Here is an 18,577-nt window from a genome sequence, read left to right on the forward strand (position 1 = left end):
ATATATATATATATATATATATATATATACACACACATACATCTATACATATATACATATATACATCTATATATATACACATACATCTATACATATATACATGTACATACATATATACCGTATACAAATATACATTTTTATTTGTGCAATTACATTTCAAGCAGAGTATCATCAGGGAATATTACAGAGATTACGACCAAACGGAGGATATTTTACTGAGGTTGAAGTTCTCTTACCATTCATCTCCTCTCATATTTTTATGTACACATTACTATTAATCACCCATGAAAACATAACTGGAGACTCTTTCAAGTCTTAAATCACTGTTTCGTGTAAAAAAAAATCATATGCAAAGAAAAGCCAAATGTTTACATGTTTAGCTGTTTGATTTAAAATCAAACAGAAACATCAGCCGTCAAATGAGCTTCAGCCTGAAAACCTTGATTTACCCTCCCGCAGCCTCCTGTCCTTCATTGCCTTTTTGTTTCCTTCCCTGATCGTTCCTCTTGTCCTTCCCGGTCTCCTACCTTGCCTCCCACCTCCTTAAAGTTCTGTTTAAGTTTAAAAAAAAAACTACAAAAACATTGTGTTGGATGCAAAATACATTTTACAGCAGTGAACAGAGGATACATTCAACAGTATATAAAGCAATGACTCAATAGAGTTATTAAAAACTAAAAATAAAGTGTCAGTGTGCACCCAGAGGACACACATTGGCATGTGGCTAAACTTAAGTCAGCAATACTAATAAACATGTCTGTGCAAAGTGTGTGTGTGTGTGTGTGTGTGTTATGCTGAGTCAGATCTCTTTAGGTTTTATTTTGGGGTTCCAGTTAATCAACTGTTAGTCAATCTCTCCGGTATCATAAAAATCACATTCACAATATCTGTCCTCAAATTAGGCTACATATCACTCATTTAAATGACCTACAGGAAAAGCCCAGTATTTGTTATAAATATGGGTGTTATTCACATGGACTCTGGCGATAATGATTTAAGTCAGGGAAAGACTCACAAGCCTCCCACATCAAGGTTGAGTAATTTCAGAAGTTTCCTTTAATGTTGTCCCTTAAATAAACTAAGTAAATGAGCTCTTACTGAGTGGTTTCTGTGCAGACATTTGCAGCTATGATTAAACATGTCCAAACTGCACTACGCTTCATGCAAAGAACCAAGAGTTGGGACAAATTTGTGTTGCATACATTAAATTGTTTGCAGCCTGTGGAAATGGTTATCATAAACATCTGAGCGGCTGACCCTCGGCGGCACCCTCTTCAGGCTCTGGGCAGGAAGCGCAGGGCGATGGGTTTGGCAGGGATGAGCAGGGTTCGAGTTTTAGGCTCCACGACCGGTGCACCAGGTTCAGGCTGGACCTCATAGTGCTGCATTAGCTGGAAGAGGACACACAATGATCACTGTGCTGCTCAAACTGTCAATAGCTGCCTTTCAATTATCTTTTTTTATTAAATATTTGTATTAATTTTCACATTTAAAACAAATGAAACAAGGATTACAAACAAATAAAAAAAAACAACACTGGCTCAGTTACATACATACAACCAAAAGTTATACAAATAATGGGAAATCAGCTCTCTCTTATCAAGATCTTTCAGGCAATCCCTGTAGCAAGATGGCAGAAACATCAGGCTCCAAATAATTCAAATATGGATCCCAAACTCTGAAGAACTGATTTGACTTTGAATGTACATCTAGCTGGGAGGCCTAGAATGAGAGACATTGGGTCCATCTGTAGCTTCAAGCCTAGTATCTTTTCCATTTCTGATAAAATATTAAGCCAGTACCTTTGTAGTTTGTGGCAAGACCAAAGACAATGAGATAAAGTACCAACCTCTGTTTTACATTTAAGGCACATAGGTGAAAGAGGAGGGTTGAAATAATGTCTGGGCATGCCATATTTCTCAACCATTTGTTGAAATGACAGTAACGTATTGTCAGTAAATACATCTTTCAATGTGTATGTGTGCTTATGCCACTATTACCCCATTGTCTAAAGCCAGCATCAATTAACCCCGGCTGGGAGTCAGGATTGCTACAAATAGGAGTGAAAACAGATAAAGAGAAAATTCTTATGGCCTTAGTTCAATATAACCATGGCAAACAGAAGAGGGGACAGGGGACATCCTTGTCTTGTTCCTCTATGTACAGGGAAGCTGTCTGATCTGAGCCCATTAGCCAGAATGGCCACCTGGGGATTGCTATACAAGACCTTGACCCATCTGATAAAATTATCCCCTAAACCAAACTTATCCAAACAATAAAATAAATATGTCCATTCAACCCGATCAAAGGCTTTCTCTGCATCCAAAGAAAGTTCTAACCCATCAACCTGTCTTTGCTGGAAAGCCTGAAAAATATTGAGCAGACGCCTGACATTATTACAAGAATTCCCTCCATTTATGGAGCCGGTTTGATCCTCCTGTATGATTTTAGGTAAGAGATCTTCGAGTCGCGTAGCCAGGATTTTTGACAAGATCTTCCGATCTACGTTAAGAAGAACTATAGGTCTATACGAGGCACATGACTCAGGACATTTCCCTTTTTTCAGAATAAGTGAAATCTTGGGCAGTTCGGTATGTAAGAATGAGTTATTGGAGTCTACTAATAGGTCTGAAAACTCTCTGTAAAATTCCCTACCAAACCCATCAGGTCCAGGGGCTTTCCCACACTGTAGAGTTTTTGTGGCATTAATCACCTCTTCTCTGGAAACTGGAGCATTAAGAACAGATTGTTGCTCTGACGATATACTGTAGTTGCAAACTGAGTTTGGAGAAGAATTTATCCATTAAAACAAAAGCATTGTCTGGTTGTTCAGAAGTATAAAGTTTATGATAAAATGTATTAAATGTGTCAATTATGAGCTTATGATCATATATGCAACTACTTTGAGCATCACAAATGGCTGCAACTGCTTGTGACTCTGCTGTTTTTTTAGTGAGTTATGCCAAATATTTTGCATGCGTATCCCCATGCTCAGTCTGATAAATCAGAGTTTAACTTCCTCATCTTGTGTTAAAAGACAATCTAAGGTTGTTCAGACAGCAGCTGTCTTTTAAAACAATAGGACTCAACATAGACTCTTTCTTTAGCTTTAAGCTCAGCGATAACACATTTTGCGTTTCCATTTTGTGCCATCTTTTACTGTCTGAAAAAGAAATAATCAACCCTCTAGCATATGCTTTAGTGGTTTCCTATAATAGGGCAGGGTCATCTGTGGACTGAGAAGAAAAAAAAAATCTAAATTCAGTAGTAAAATGGGTAATAAACGTATAATCTTTCAAAATAGATGTGTTTAGTCTCCAGTATTTCCCTCTGCTGTTTATACCCTTAAGGGAGAGATCCAATATTACACTGGCATGGTCCGAAATTAAAATACTGCCAACTGAACAACATAAAACTGCGTGTAGAGAAAGTCCTGACAGAAAAAAAGTAGTCAATTCTACTGTGACACCCATGAGGTGGAGAGAAAAAAAGTGTATGCCTTGTCTGTAGGATGGATTGTATGCCACACATCAACAAATCCCAACTCCTCACATACAGAGCTGAGTGCTTTAGCTTGTTCGAGAAAGAGGTACAATTTTAGGAGGTAGTCTATCAATGAGAGGGTTCCATATACAGTTAAAATCCCCACCTACTATAGCAATATCTGACTTAATCTGAGAGAAATCTAAGAACACCTTAGTTATAAAGTCAGAGGGGTGAGCAGGGGGTAATACACATTCAGTACAGAGATAACTGTACTTTGCAAAAGACCCTTAAAAATAATAAGAATTCTTGTCCTTAATGCAGTCTAACATTGAAAACTGAAGAGTTTTTCTCAGTAAAATAGTCACTCCTCTTATTCTAGAGGTGTATGAGGAGAAGAAGACCTGATCAAACTCTTCCCTTTGTAATTTTAGATCATCCAAATGTTTCTTGCAAAAGAGCGATGTCAATATGTCCTTTTTTCAGAAAAGTCAGCACTTTCCTTCTTTTAACAGGACTACAGACCCCTTTAATATTCCATGTACACAGACGTGACTTACTACTAGCCATACTGTCTAGCTATACCCATCATGTAAGGAGAGCCTACATAAATCGAAAACCATGTGACACCTGTAATGGGAAAATTACATTTAAGCATAATTCCTTTTTCCGTTTTATTTGTACTTTAATTCTCTCACAAATGCTGAAAGAGTTTATCTCATTTCCCACATGTAGATTTTGATTCTAACTTTGTGAGACATCCAGTCTGGAACGTAATGTGAGCACTGTTAGCCTGAACCGATAAAGGTACAAGGTCACCCTAAAACTATCTCTAGTTTTATCATGCCAGTTAAGATGTAACTGGGGGGTGGAAGTCGTAGAGGGAGGAGGAGGTGAGATGGCTCCGAGATGTCTCTTGTATTTTTTGATTGTCTTCATGTGTATCAGATTGCCTGTAAAAATTGTAGCGTCATATCTTCACATGTTCTGGTCATGCCCGGTGCTATCAGATTATTGGTCCGACATTTTCAGAACTCTCTCACAGGCCCTCAATTACACTATTGTCCCTAATTCCTTGAGTGTCCTGTTCGGCCTTTCCCCAATCACATGTATACCAGCTACAGCGCACTGCGTCACTGCCTTTACTACTTTGCTGGCCAGGCGCGCCATCCTCCTTAAATGGAAGCATGCTTCTCCTCCATCACATGACGAGTGGATAAGAGAGGTATTCCAATGCATCCACCTTGAAAAAATTAGACACTCTCTTAAAGGTTCGCTGAGATCATTTCATAAAATTTGGAACATTCAAGTCCTTGCTTTAACCCACTACTATTCGTTGGCTTTCAATTCAAGTTGAGCTTTGACACCTTGTCCTTTTTATTCTACTGTTGGTTATTTTGTATTGTGTATTGTTTGTGTATATTATAATTTTGTTTTTTTTGGGCATGTTAAGCACTTTGGTTTTTAAACGTGCTGTATGAATAAAACTGAACTGAAAACACTTCCTGTCTGTCCTCTGAGGATGTAGCCGTTGTGTCTCTACGTCACTCACCCTGGACAGAGCCAAGTACATCTCCATCTCCGCCACCCTTCTCCCCACGCAGGCTCGCACCCCGACCCCGAAGGGGATGAAGCTGTACGGGTGATGCTGGTAGAAGCTGGGCGCCGCTCTGCCACAGACGCTGCCGGGTGCCTCGGAACGGAGCCACCGCTCCGGGACAAAGAGCTCTGCGTCTACGAACTCTGCTTCATCATGACAGGCTGAGTAATGACACAGATGGAACTGGGTCTGAAACGAAAAGAAGTGTATTTAAATAGCACGTCAATTTCTTCAACAACGACTTGTTTTGAAAGTCGCGAATCTTAAAGTCTGTGTGGCTCCTGGTTCGGCCCTCCTACCCCCTTCGGGAACCAGTAGTTGCCAAGAACCACCTCATTTTCGGAGGATACGCGTCCGTTTCCAGGCACCACGGGATAAAGGCTAAAAGAGAAAGACACAATCAGGCTCCGAATCAGAGAAAAACAGAGCGTGAGATCACGTTGTTTATTCGTGTCTCACTTTAGGTGGTTAATTCTTTGCTTCATACCAATTCTACCAGATAACAAAGATAATAATGGATGCATAACTGCCAGAAAACACAAAACATGTCCATCACTTAATAAATGTAAATGGACTGTATTTATATAGCACTTTTCTAGTCTTAACAACTACTCAAAGCGCTTTTACATAGGACAGAAACCATTCACCGTTCACACACATTCATACACTGTGGCCGAGGCTGCCCTACAAGGTGCCAGCTGCTCATCAGATAAACACACACACACACACGTTCCGTCGCCGCGACGTGAAGTTACATTCCTGAGGAAGTGCACGTAAGGCCCGTATCTGCACAGATGTACCTACAGACTTTACTCGCATGACTGAGTGTAGTGTACGTAGGCCACATTCCCCGGGGAATGTTGTAATATGAATGTGAGCTGTCAGCTCACCGTAATGTCTCCTTTATGACGGCCTTCAGGTAGGGCATCCTGCTCAGGTCGTCTGTGGTCGGCTCTCGTCTGTCCGGACACACAGAGTTCACCTCTGTGGACAGTCGGTCCTGAGCCCTGCGGTCCCTCGCTAAGTGGTACAAGGCCCACGACAGGGTGTTGGAGGTCTGTGATCCGTCAGGAGGAAAAGGAAGGAGAATTCAGATTATTGTCCAACGCAGGGCGAAGACTAGAAGTCTCTGAGAGGCTGTGCTTACCTGTAATACAGTCAGAGGATCGCCAAAGTCATTACCAATCATCCTGTGGGGATTTATCTCCGATAGTTGTGGAGATATTTCAGTTTCAGACTAAAGTGGTGGAGAGACCAGGGGTTGAAGTGGGCCAGAGCGATCAGGAACGGTGTTGAATTAATAAATCAATTAATCTAATCGGTAGTTTCATACATCAGTGTTTCCCCGTTTGTTTAAAGTAACGCCAAATATCCATTCTGCCGTGAAATGTACCATCTAATCCGGTAAAATCTGTTGAACAGGTGAAGATTGTGTTGTTACTGGTTAGAAACAGGCTCGGTAACATGCTGCAGATCCAGAGTTATTCGCTGAGGTAAACAAAGAATATTTGGTTCAAAGTGATCGGTGATGCTGTTCTGTCCTCATTGTTCTCTGTGAAGTTAGCTGGTGAAGTGACTGTGACCCCGGTGTGTTTTATTTAGAGTGACTACGTCTGACTTTTAAATCCTTTTTAGCAACCGGTCATACGGTAATTTAGGAGGCAATTTGGCCTGTGTTTGCTCTGATTAATTTGACATGCAGTCAACACACAAGTCATAATTATGTTTTAATGACAGCCCAACCTTTGGCATTACCTCCTGCTGTTCTTCACCACTGTTTTGGAAGAAGAAAATAAGGAGCGTAACAGGTGAACTAGTTTTAAAAAGGGACTTTTCTTTAAGTGCTGTGTAGTGGATAGAGACTTTAAAGTAGTAAGAAACTTTAAAGTGTTACATTTGAGCTGCTAGAATGACTAAAAATATACACTGAAGACTTTAATGTATTTGCACATTCTGTCAACAGTCATGGATGTGCATAGTTCTTGTCCTCCCCTCCTGGTTTTTACATTAGTGGCATATACGAATGAGTCATGGAGATGCAATGCAGAACAGAACTGGACGTCCACAAAGTTTCAGCCAAATTCCTTGTCACGCCTTTGAGTTATTTTGCAAGATATGTGTATCTTTGTATTGGCAATCATTTCACCAGAGAGGCTGGAACCTCTGTGTTTTGCCTTAGTGTTTGCACGGTATGTGCTTTCTAACCGAACCATGTTGACATTGCAGCACAAGCTTATAGCTCAGATTTCCAGATTTGACGTCCGGCTGACAGCTATAACTTCTACAAGCCTCAACCTCGCCTGGGAATGCAGCCAGACGAGCTCTGCGACTGCTCCTACCTGCAACAACAACAACACCAGCAGTTGTTTCTGTTGCTGATTCCTTAAAATAAATCTACTACTAGTAAATCTACTGTTAACTGTTGACACAGATTACTAGTTAAATAGTGTCCATGGTTTTCACGGCCAACAGAGATGAATCATTTCATCGTTGTGTTTGGTGTCACTTGTTTTGTAAGTCCCAGGTGAGTCTCAAGATGAAGTCCACACCTCGGATTCTGTGTAAGATCATTATGAAGGGCAGCCTTTAATAACATCACTAATCATTTCTACTGGTGGAAAGTACAACTTTGAGCTTACTTACCTTTATACTTCCACTTAATCTCAGAGGGAAATATTGTACTTTTTACTGCACTACATTTATCTGAGAACTTCAGTTCTTAGTTACTTTGCAGATGGGCCATTCTGCATAGAACCTTTAATTTTGGTCCTTTTAGTGGGGCAGCTAGGTTGAAGTATTCACAACAATTGTCACAACACATTCTCTATTGATCTGTATTTCTGTCCTCGTGCTGCTGCAACAACCAGATTCATATTTATTGATATATTGATTGATTGATTGAAGGGTTGCTGCGTGGGTGATTTTCTTTACCCGAGGGAGAACCAGCCCTGAACAGTGAGCAGAAACCAGAAAGAAGCCCCCGGCCCAGCAGCATGAGCCCCCCGTCTCACCGTGTCCACGCCGCCCAGCAGCAGCTCGGTGATGCTGATGTTGACCTCGGCTCTGCTCAGCGTGTCGGAGGACAGCAGGTAGGCCAGGAACATGCCCTCTACCGGCTCGCCGCGGCACACCTGAGCGTCCATTTTAGCAATCCTCCTGTCGATGAGGGTCTGGGCTGCCACACGCACACACAAAAACACTTTCCTGACTTAAAATCCAGAATCGGAAACCCAAAATTGCATGAATTAGTTTAGTTGTTTTCTCTTGCTGCTGCATACCTACGTCATAGAGATCGTCCCAGGCCTGGACGAAGCGCTTCCAGAAGGGCAGGACGCCGCGGCTCCAGCGGGGCAGGAGGAGCACGGTGTCTGACGTCGTCAGCATGGTGTTGATGGCGGCGATGAAGCGCAGCGTGTCTCTGGGAATCTCCTCCTGCAGGCAGCCCAGCCGCGTCTCAAACAGGATGGAGGAGATAGCTGCAAGAGGTCAGAGGAATCAGAGAGCGCCCCCACCTAACCTCGACCCCCCTGCCATCACTGAAGGAGCTCTCACCTTCAAAACCAAACTTGTAGAGCTCAGCGGCCATGTCTGAAACAGTGGCCTGGTCCTGGCTGCGACTGCGGAGGAGCTCCACGCGACGCAGCAGATCTCCCACCACCTGGGTGATGATGGGGGCGTAGGCCGGCACTTCCTGCAGCTTCAGCATCTTGGGGTTCAGGGCGCTGCGGATTCGGTACCACTCGGGTCCCGGGCTACAAAGTAAAAGAGTTTTAGTGGTTGTTCAGATTATAGTCTGGATCAATGGAAGCCCATTTCCAGGATAAAGCTGGACCTCCCAGATGTCCCTCCCCTTCCGCTCTCTGTGTGTCGCCCAAATAACAACAACAACAACAACAACAGCAGCAACTTTCGAGCTAGCGAGCTACACGCTGAAAGTGGCGATTTTTGAAGAACACTGGGACAGCACAACAAGGCAGGTCTGTTTGGTTCTTTCGGGGATTTACAAAGAATATGTTTAGGTCATTTCCTCTCTAACTGGGACGTTTTGGGACTGATTGGTGGGATTGCTGTGGACCAAGTCCACACAGAGATACACTGGTAGGAGCCAATGATGTTTAACCATGAATCAGCTCATTTAAATAGCTCACAGTACTGGATAGTATGAACAGTTAACTTCTATTAATATTGTATGTGGCGTTTTCTTTTGCAGGCTGCAAATGTTCCACCAAAACCAGTTCCTTCCTGAGACTATTTAGTAGAGCCGCTGTCACCGCATCCGGAGCTTAGCGCCGCCTCCTATCCCAGAATGCATCTGTGGTGCAGCCAGACCTGACTCCACAGCGCTGTGGAGATAGATCTGGCTATGCGAGACTAGTATCTGCTTATTCCAAAGCTCCACTGAAGCTTGATCATGCTCACACTGAGTGAAATATTCAAGCCCAATTTAAGAATATCAAACCTTTCATGTGTTAAACTCACCAAAACGAGTTCAAGAAACAATAACCCATCATTTGAAAACTATTTCTTTTTGCTATACTAGTACAAGCTGCTATCAAGGGTGGACCGCCATACATCAGACTCAGAGCTGCACAGATGAATCGATTAGTTGTCAACTATTAAAAGGTGCTGTAGGTAGGATTGGGAAGATCCAGGGCTTAGCCAAAAAATTTGAAGATCGACAACTTCTCAATCCCTCCCACCCTTTCCGCTAAAGCCCAAACCGGTCTCCTAAGCCCCTCCCCCCACAAGGGAGAATGAATGCAGCGTGTTAGATGTGAATATTGTTTTCTTCTCTCCTCTGTGACAGTAAACTGAATATCTTTGAGTTGTGGACTTAACAAGACATTTGAGGACGTCATCTTGGGAAACACTGATCCACATTTTTCACAGTTTTCAGACATTTTAGAGACCAAACAACTAATCCATTAATCCAGAAAATGATCCACAGATTAATCAACAATGAAAATAATCGGGTTTTTTTTTGTTTAGTTCAGACGAGGTGAAGTGTGAGACCAAGGAGATCTGCTGTTAGCGTCCGCTGTGGTTTCTCTCCTCCACACACAAGGCAGCAAATGAAAGTATTATCTGCACTCTCACACAGACTCCATCCTGTGTTGTTTTGCGCATCCTGACTCTCGATGCTGTGGAATGCCCTTCCTGTTGTCTTACGTTCTGCAGTCTCTGCTTTTAAAAAGCAGCTGAAGACGCACTTGTTTAAATTTGCTTTTGATTCATGTATGTAATTTTTATGTCTTTTAATGATTGTATTTAGTCTTTTAGTCTTTTTAGTTTTTATAGTTTACTATGTTTCGTACAAACGCTTATCATGTGAAGCACTTTGTGACTTTGTCTGTGAAAGGTGCTATATCAAATAAACTTATTATTATTATTATTATTATTATTATGTGTGAGGGTTAGGGTTACACTACACATGCAAACAGAATTTGAGTTGTTGTACATGAAGTAAGCGTGAAGATGGACAAAAAACTTAGAAAAGCAAAACGGTGATGATGGATACAGTGTGTGCATCTCCCTCCCTTCTCTGCAGGGGATTCAGCGTGGTGCTCAACGGCACTTCTGCAGCACAGATGGTTTCTGCTTGTTTTTCGCTTCGTTTTTCCTGCATGCTGGTTAGATCTTTCGGTAACACCTTACTTGAAGGTATCGACATAATCGTGATATGACGGTGGCATAACTATGGCATAACACTGTCATGAACGTGTCATAAACGTTATAAACAAGACAAACGTTTACGACTTCTGTCATTAAGTGTAATTCGTTTTTTGTCATGACAAGTTGACATTGTTTGGGTTGTCTTGATTATGACAAGTTGACATCAATCAAAGTGACATTACCAGAAGTTGTCTTGGTCATGACAAGTTGACATTACCCAGGATGACATTACCAGAGGATGTCTTTGTCATGACAACTTGACATAATGTCATCGTGTTTAATGTCAAGTTGTCTTAATAAGGACACTCCAAAGAAATGTAATGTCAAGTTGTCGTGACCAAGACAACTTCTGGTAATGTCACTTTGATTAATGTCTACTTGTCATAATCAAGACAACCCAAACAATGTCAACTTGTCACGACAAAAACCGAATGACACCTAATGACAGAAGTCATGTCATAGTTATGACAGTGTCATGTCACGATTATGTCGATACCTTCAAACAAAGTGTTACCGATCTTTCTCACATTCTTTTTGTGTCTTTTCAAGAGTTAAATATCAAATCAAAAGAGGAAGAAATCTACACTTTTTCACTGTGGATAAAAGTGTGTTTCGACACTAAAGCTGATACATGAACCAGACCACATCCGACAGCAAGTTGAAAAAGTAAAGATGCTCTACTGAGGTGGAGCAGTTGGTGCACTGATGAAGTGGGTTCAGCGTAACAAGTAAGTGTGTCGAAAGTCACTTCACACAACAAGAGCCTTGGCGCTGAATCACACGGCAGCAAGGAACCAAAAAGGAAGAACAGGGAGTTGTTTTTTTTCCTTTTAATGATGACACCACTCAGAAACGCAGAAACTAGTCCACCTCAACCCCCCAACAAGCCCTTCATTTAATCCCCTCAGACCCTGACGCTCAAACCTCAAAGCCAAACTCATTGTCCTAAATGTCGGCCGGCGCTCCGACCTCTCCCCTGGCCACTTCAAACCGTCGCAGTCACTGCTCCGCTGCAGCGATGTGATGTTGATTTGATGGAGTGGGGAGTTGTGTGAGACGAGTGTCCACTTTATTAGTTGCACATTGCAATGAAAAATGAACTTTTCAAAGTAAGAATTCGCTGCAAATGTTCCACCAAAACCAGTTCCTTCCTGAGACTATTTAGCAGAGCCACCGTCGCTGCGTCTGGAGCTTAGCGCCGCCCAAGACGACTGTGATTGGTTTAAAGAAATGCAAACAACCCAGAGGTTTTTTTTCTCCTGTCCCAGAATGCATCTGTGGTGTAGCCAGACCTTCCTTACATTAATCCCAAACCTTGTATGTAAAAATGAAAGGACTACTAATGATTTAGAACCATATTTACATGAACTGTTGTTTGTTATGTGGCCATTATTAGTGACATATTTTTCTTTCAGATTGAAGGAAGATCCATCAACTTTTAATAAACATTTGTTTAGTGGTCTGTCTCGCCTCACCTCACATGCATCCCGTAGGCCAGTCCTCTCAGGTCCAGGTACTCCTGCCAGTGGGACAGATCGGCTCGGCGCGGGTAGCGGCCCTCCTGCTGGATCACCTGAGCTATGAGCTCCGGAGTCGCCACGTTGACGACGTCGAACGGGCCGAACCTGGAGCGCCAGATGGGCCCGTACAGCCTCCTCTGTACATCCTAGAAGATTTAGATTGCATCAGTACAGCTACTGTTACTAGTTTCTTTACTTTTCAGGTCAAATGTTCAACTAAAATATTTAATCAGTTCACAGTTATATACAATAACCCAATAATGTGATGTTACTTTATAAAAAACACTATTAAATGGCTAATGTACAGTATTTAAGCCCAATTTTAAATGCATTCCTTTAACATGTAAAGGAATATTTGCACTGAAATATTTCTGCTTATACTTATATAAATAATCTAAATACTTCTTCCACTGCTGTAAATTTCCTGCAGCAGTTAATAAATGACAATCAAGTAACAAAATAAGAATGAAATCTCAAACTGTCCTGCCAGGCGAGGTCAAAGTTATCATCCACAAAATGAAATCAAACAGCTTTATCTTTAAATCTCAACATCTGACTGTTAACGTCTATTACAACAGTCAAGTAGCCTATGTATAATAGAAACTTAGAGTCAACGTGTGCACTTTAATAACCGCTCAAACCTCGCGATCTCATCCCTGTAACAACAAACAACAAACTGTTGACTTGTAGAAGATCTTTCCGGCTGAAAACATTTCCTCTGAAGCGTCCAACCAACTGTAGGCTACAGCTGCTTTTGTTCTTATTCTGGCAAATAGGTCACGGTAGTTGTTTAGTTTAGTTTATTTTTAACATGTAAAAAAACAAAACAAGAAAGATGAATAAGAACATGTACATTTTAGTACAAGAAAGAAAACCAACAAAAGTCCTAAGCAAAAATATATTTCGAAAAGATGTCCATGTTCAAAAAGTAGGAAGAATGAAGTAAACAAAAAGCCCCGTACCTGCAGTAAGTGGCTCTTGTCCGCATATCCTTCGACGAATAGCCAGTACAGAGTGGTGGATAAACTGGGCCCGGGCAGGTCATCGATGCTCTTTAGCTTCCCCGCCTCGCTGCTCGTCGCCTGGACGTTCAGGTTCCTTCTGGGTCGCTGCTCCGGAGCGGGCCGGGCCGCCGGCAGAGTCCGGGGCGGTGCCCAGAGCGCCGAGAGCCGGGGGAGACCCCGGCGGGCAGCCGCCGACAAACCCATCGTGGAAGCTGTGTGTCGGAATGTGCTGAGTGACCGACTTTAAACTCCAGACGTGCTGGTGTACACAGACAACCACTGCAGGGAGGTCTCGGTACTGCACGGACTGATTTCATCAATCAATTAACCATTGGAATGGTGGGATAATTAAAAGATTAATTTATGTTCAGGCAAATAAGATTTTTTTTTGTAAGAACTGTCAATATTCCCACAGAGCCGACACGCTGGTGTAATTTTAAATGTCTTGCGAAATTAAGTGAAGGTGTGGACATATAACTCTTCCTCCTCTCCATTCTTACAGTGTCAATATTAGACTTGTTTTTTCGGATATATAATCATATTAAATGTAATGCATTAAAGACATAAAATATGCACCTAATAAAACATAATTCGCAATACATGTCATGTTACTAAATTCGCTGGATTTAAAGGCCACTAAAAACGATCTGCGGTGTAACGTTGACCTCTAGTGGTCATGTGTGGGGATATTGTAGAACACAGCCAAAGGAAAGAAAACCTAACTAAGATCGGAGCTGTAGCCTACTGTAATTAATGAATCGTCATTTATTAATTCTTTCAATTACGTATTATGTATAATGTATTATTACATTTACAGACGCCGTGTAGTGACAGTTGTATCGCCAGCATCAATAATCACGAGACTCTTGTGCGCAATTACACAGCTTTCGATTTTATTTTTCGTGATTCGACCAGAAGTACGGCTTGTTTGCAATTTGTCTACCTTGATAATACCGCCATCACTGGAAACCTGTTTGAGTCGTGATTCACTCGGATCTTTAACCCGACTCTTTAAATTGACTCACGAGTCGCGAGTCTCTAGTAGCCTATCATTAACGGCCGGTTCAGTTAAGTCCTACAGTAATTCAATCTAAAATGATAACAGCGCCACACACAAACCTCTTGCAACATTAGCCAGACTAAAAAAAAGCGCATTGACAATAAAGTGAAATAAATATCTTTTATTGTTTTTCATCTTCATAATCGGAATTATGAACACAGAGCTGTCGCAATACTCCAGAATTTTGCCAAAAAACAGCAACTATTTAATAGCACTGCTGCGTCTCTCAGGACCCAACCATGCATAAAATCTCCCATTTAAAAAAAAGTAAAATAAAAAATATATTAAAAAATTATGCGTACCACAGATATACAGATCTGATATAAACAGGCGTATTGGTCACAAACCAATCAGAATTATAAACATGGCTTCTTTTACAATACAGAGACCAAACGTGGGATATAAGTGGACTTTTTTTTTTTTTTTTTTTTTTTTAAAAGGGTACATTTTAATTTTATACATTTGTACATGATTTTTTCATTTATCATCTTTTTTTAATGTTCTTCCCCCCCTCCTACAGTCAGAATGCTCAAGGCATTTCGGGCGCAGTGTCCAAAGAGCACAAATTGCAGTAAATGCACGTTTACATACACAAACTCACACACACACACTCTCACACACACACATTCACACACACACACACACACACACACACACACATTCACACACACACATTCACACACACACATAGGAGTGGCAGCAGTGGCTTTAGACACTAAGAGAACTACAGGTGTATCTTGGCGTTTGCAGATGACAAATACTGGTACCGAGTAAATCCACGGTGGTGAAAGAGGCCATCTGACGGTAAAAAAATCAAGACAATACATTCATATATTGAGTCTTCTTCTCACACACATACACACACACAATCACACTTGTTTAAAATAAAGTCTTTAAAATGTGCAAAGGAAAGGTCGCTGAACGGAGCTGCACAAGCGACAGCCGATAAAAAATGGTGAAAAAGCATCAGTCAATCAAAGAGTGCATAACGGAAGTGCGTATCCAGGGGTTACCAGTGCTGGCGTCGTAGGCCGCCTCAAACTCAATACAACCACTGATGTTTGCAAAATCAAGATGTGTTTCTCTTCTGTAGCTTCGTTGAGAGACGTACCGGTTTGAAAATGCATACAATGAGTGAAGGGAACATCTACCACAGAGCGGAGACTCATTCACACAGGTTTAACAAGTGCCTTTAGAGAAAATCACCAGCTGAGCTGCGATAAAAGGTCTGTGTGGGTCGACTCATGACGAAAAGTCATCGTCAAACTAACCTTCACCAATCAAAAAAAAAAGGTGCAATCAGTAAAATATGGCTCTGTACTAACATCTAGTGGCTGCTGCAGGGAACTACAACAACAATTGCAAACCAGCTGAATCATTTCCTGGAAATAACTGTAATTTGGTACCAATTATAGATGCTGTATGAGTTATCATTTCTGCTGTGGAGGGGGGGGGGGGGAGACACACACACACTATGGGTTGTTTGCATTTCTTTAAAGCTATAGTGCGTAGTTTCTGTCTCCCCCAAGAGGAATTCTAAGTAATGACAACATAACTGTCTGTGCGTCCACATGATACAAGCTTCCTGTGATCGCCCATAACGTTTTACAGAGTACCGTAAACGTACCAACCCCAGACCTCCAAAACGGCATTCTGTATTGTACCGTACATTTGGCGTACCATTAGACACCTGACAACTATCCACCACTGTTCAATTTAGGGCTGAACGATTAATCGCATTTGCAATAATATCGCAATATGTTAAAACGCAATTTCCTAATCACAAAGGCTGCGGTTTGGTCACGTGACTTGCGAGAGCCAATCAGTCTGCACTCCGCAGAGAAAGCAGCAACTTTATTGTCTGTGGCTAACGCTACGCTGTACCTTGAGCAGATTTCTGTCATTCAAACAACTCTGAGTTGTAGTTTAAAACTTTTACAGCCATTTTTAATAAAATGAAGGGTTTTATTCGGGCTCGGGTCCATACATGCAGTTAATGGATACAGGCACGCAGAACTGAAGGCTCAGTTAGCAACAATTAGCTCCGATTGGCGTTTAGTTCCAGTTAGCTAGCTCCGTTATAAAGACATTGCGTCGCAATTAGATTATTTTCCAAAATCGTTCAGCCCTAGTTTAATTACGCAAGTCCGGGAAGTTCCGAGCATGTCCAACTTGTTTAGAAAATCACAACAGATAGTGGGGTTTTCTGTTCCGACATATTAGGATTAACTTGTGCCGGTAAAATATTACTGATTGCACCTTTAGTAAACAGAAAGGTATCTGCATAAACACTCCAGCTTCCTGTCAGATCTGACCTACACACATGCAAGAGAAAATCTTTAAATACCATCTGTTTAAATCCTATTATTACTTTGATTAAACATGCAGCTGCAGCAGAGACTCGGAGGATTCTGTCAGATTAACATCAGAACGTAGAAATGGTTTTGAGTAAAGATGGTTTTCCACACCTCGTTACTTCTCTGCAAAGTTCTGCTTGTTTTTGTGAATGCATTATTTGGGTTTCTGCAGCCTTAACAAATATTAAAAGACATTTCACAACCCAAAACTACCAAAGGGCTGAGCAGCATTAGGTGTGATCGGTATAGGTAAAAGGTAGGATTGATCGTGTTGAAGGGTACAGCATGAGTCATTAGTGTGCATGTAGAGGTTGTGTTTTGGAGCCACAGGCGGGACATACAGCTGTCCGGTGTGCCCAGTGGGTTCCCATCTTACTGGTGCATAGTCATGGAGCCGGTGCTATGAACAGAGAGTCCTATTCAAACAGACAGACGTTATGGAAGCTCGGCCCGGGAGGAAACGGCAACGAGAGCCAGCACATGTTGAGCGGAGTGTTTGTGGTTTGGCTAAAGTGACGAGTTAACATCCGATTTAGGAAACGACAGCGAACGCAGCGCCGGGTTGTTGAAAAAGGAACGAAGCCGTGCGATACTGTAAACGTCTTCAAGTGTGAGGCTAACCTGTAGGAGTGCACGTAAGGCCGAAATCAACGTAATCATCTGACACAACAAAGTGCTCCGGTATGGAACAGTGGAAAACAAAGCTACCTGTAAATGTACCTGTGGGCTGAACAATGAGCAGTGTATGAGACCGATAGAAATGTCCAGGCTAAACACTCTGCACTCGTTTAGTTTGAAATAAAACCGACAGCGTCATACAGCCAGGCCGTCGGCCAATCAGCTGTGAGCTTCTCGCCTTGCAGCAGGTCGACACTCTTCAAACCCGCCTCTCTCCTGCTTCCAGGAATCATCTGGTGTCACAGGAAGTCTTGTGTTCGCAGCTCTAACAGTCAAGCAAAGGTCAGATTCTTGGTCTGGTACGCTTTCTTTTGAGCACGTTTCCTGATTTCAATCAAAATGTTGATTTCAGGGCAGCAACTAGAGATCATGTTCATTAATTATTTTCTTGATTGTTTGGTAAATAAAAAACGTTTTTCCTGACCCAATCATCCAAAATCCAAAGCTATTCAATGTACCTTCATAGATGACTGAAAGAAACTCTAAATATTCACTAGCTACGAATGTCGACTAGTTCATTACACACTTTTTAGTTTACATCCAGTGATTGAGATGAAATGTTCTGCTCACCAGTCAGATGTCCATTCGTGCAACATTTCCAGAATGTGAGCTGCTAAAACGTAGCAACATTTATCAACACTAAACAGACCTCCTGGTGGCGACTTTCTCACACTAACCCCCCTCTGATCTGCCATGACAAGAGCTCGACCAATCAACAGTGAGACTTTGAGAAGCAGAGGAGAGAAGGGTACATTTCAAGAGAAAATGGTTGTTGCCATGTCTAAAGACCGAAGCAGGAGTACCGATCCCCGCCTGAGTACCAGTCAGCTGCTACATCCCAAAATCCACCACCACTACATTTCACTATTAAACCAGCACGAGCAGAAGGTCTGAAGGACATTTGGTACCCAGCCAGAGCAGGCAGGTAGAGCAGGTGAGATCAGGATGCTCCCTGCTCAACACCAGGAGTCCCTGGTACGGAAAAGGCAGAAACGGACATAACTGCTGAACTGAGATCAGCTGGATTTGGGCGAACGGTGCGAAGGCAGTTTATCTGGGAGGCAAAAATAACACTGAGAAACCTTGAGGGTAAGAACGACGGAAATGATCCATGTACTCAAGACTCGCTCCATCACTGCGTTTTAAAAAACAGAAAAGGCACACGGCAAAGATGGAGGAGGAAGAGGAGGGAAGGTAGTACA

The 18,577-nt window shown here is 42.1% G+C and overlaps 1 protein-coding gene across 1 annotated transcript; it reads right to left on the bottom strand.

Moving 5' to 3' along the window:
* Positions 1–589: 589 nt before the first annotated feature.
* Positions 590–13,542, bottom strand: cyp27a2 (cytochrome P450 family 27 subfamily A member 2). Its single transcript, XM_028572064.1, has 9 exons — positions 13,239–13,542; positions 12,232–12,422; positions 8,636–8,835; positions 8,362–8,559; positions 8,095–8,258; positions 5,974–6,140; positions 5,383–5,464; positions 5,036–5,272; positions 590–1,391 (listed from the first exon to the last, which is right to left on the bottom strand). The coding sequence occupies exons 1-9, from the start codon at positions 13,482–13,484 to the stop codon at positions 1,275–1,277; spliced, it is 1,602 nt and encodes a 533-aa protein (XP_028427865.1). The 5' UTR covers positions 13,485–13,542; the 3' UTR covers positions 590–1,274.
* Positions 13,543–18,577: the final 5,035 nt, after the last annotated feature.

The sequence above is a fragment of the Perca flavescens genome, chromosome 24 (assembly GCF_004354835.1).
Source record: "Perca flavescens isolate YP-PL-M2 chromosome 24, PFLA_1.0, whole genome shotgun sequence".
NCBI classification, from domain to species: Eukaryota; Metazoa; Chordata; class Actinopteri; order Perciformes; family Percidae; genus Perca; species Perca flavescens.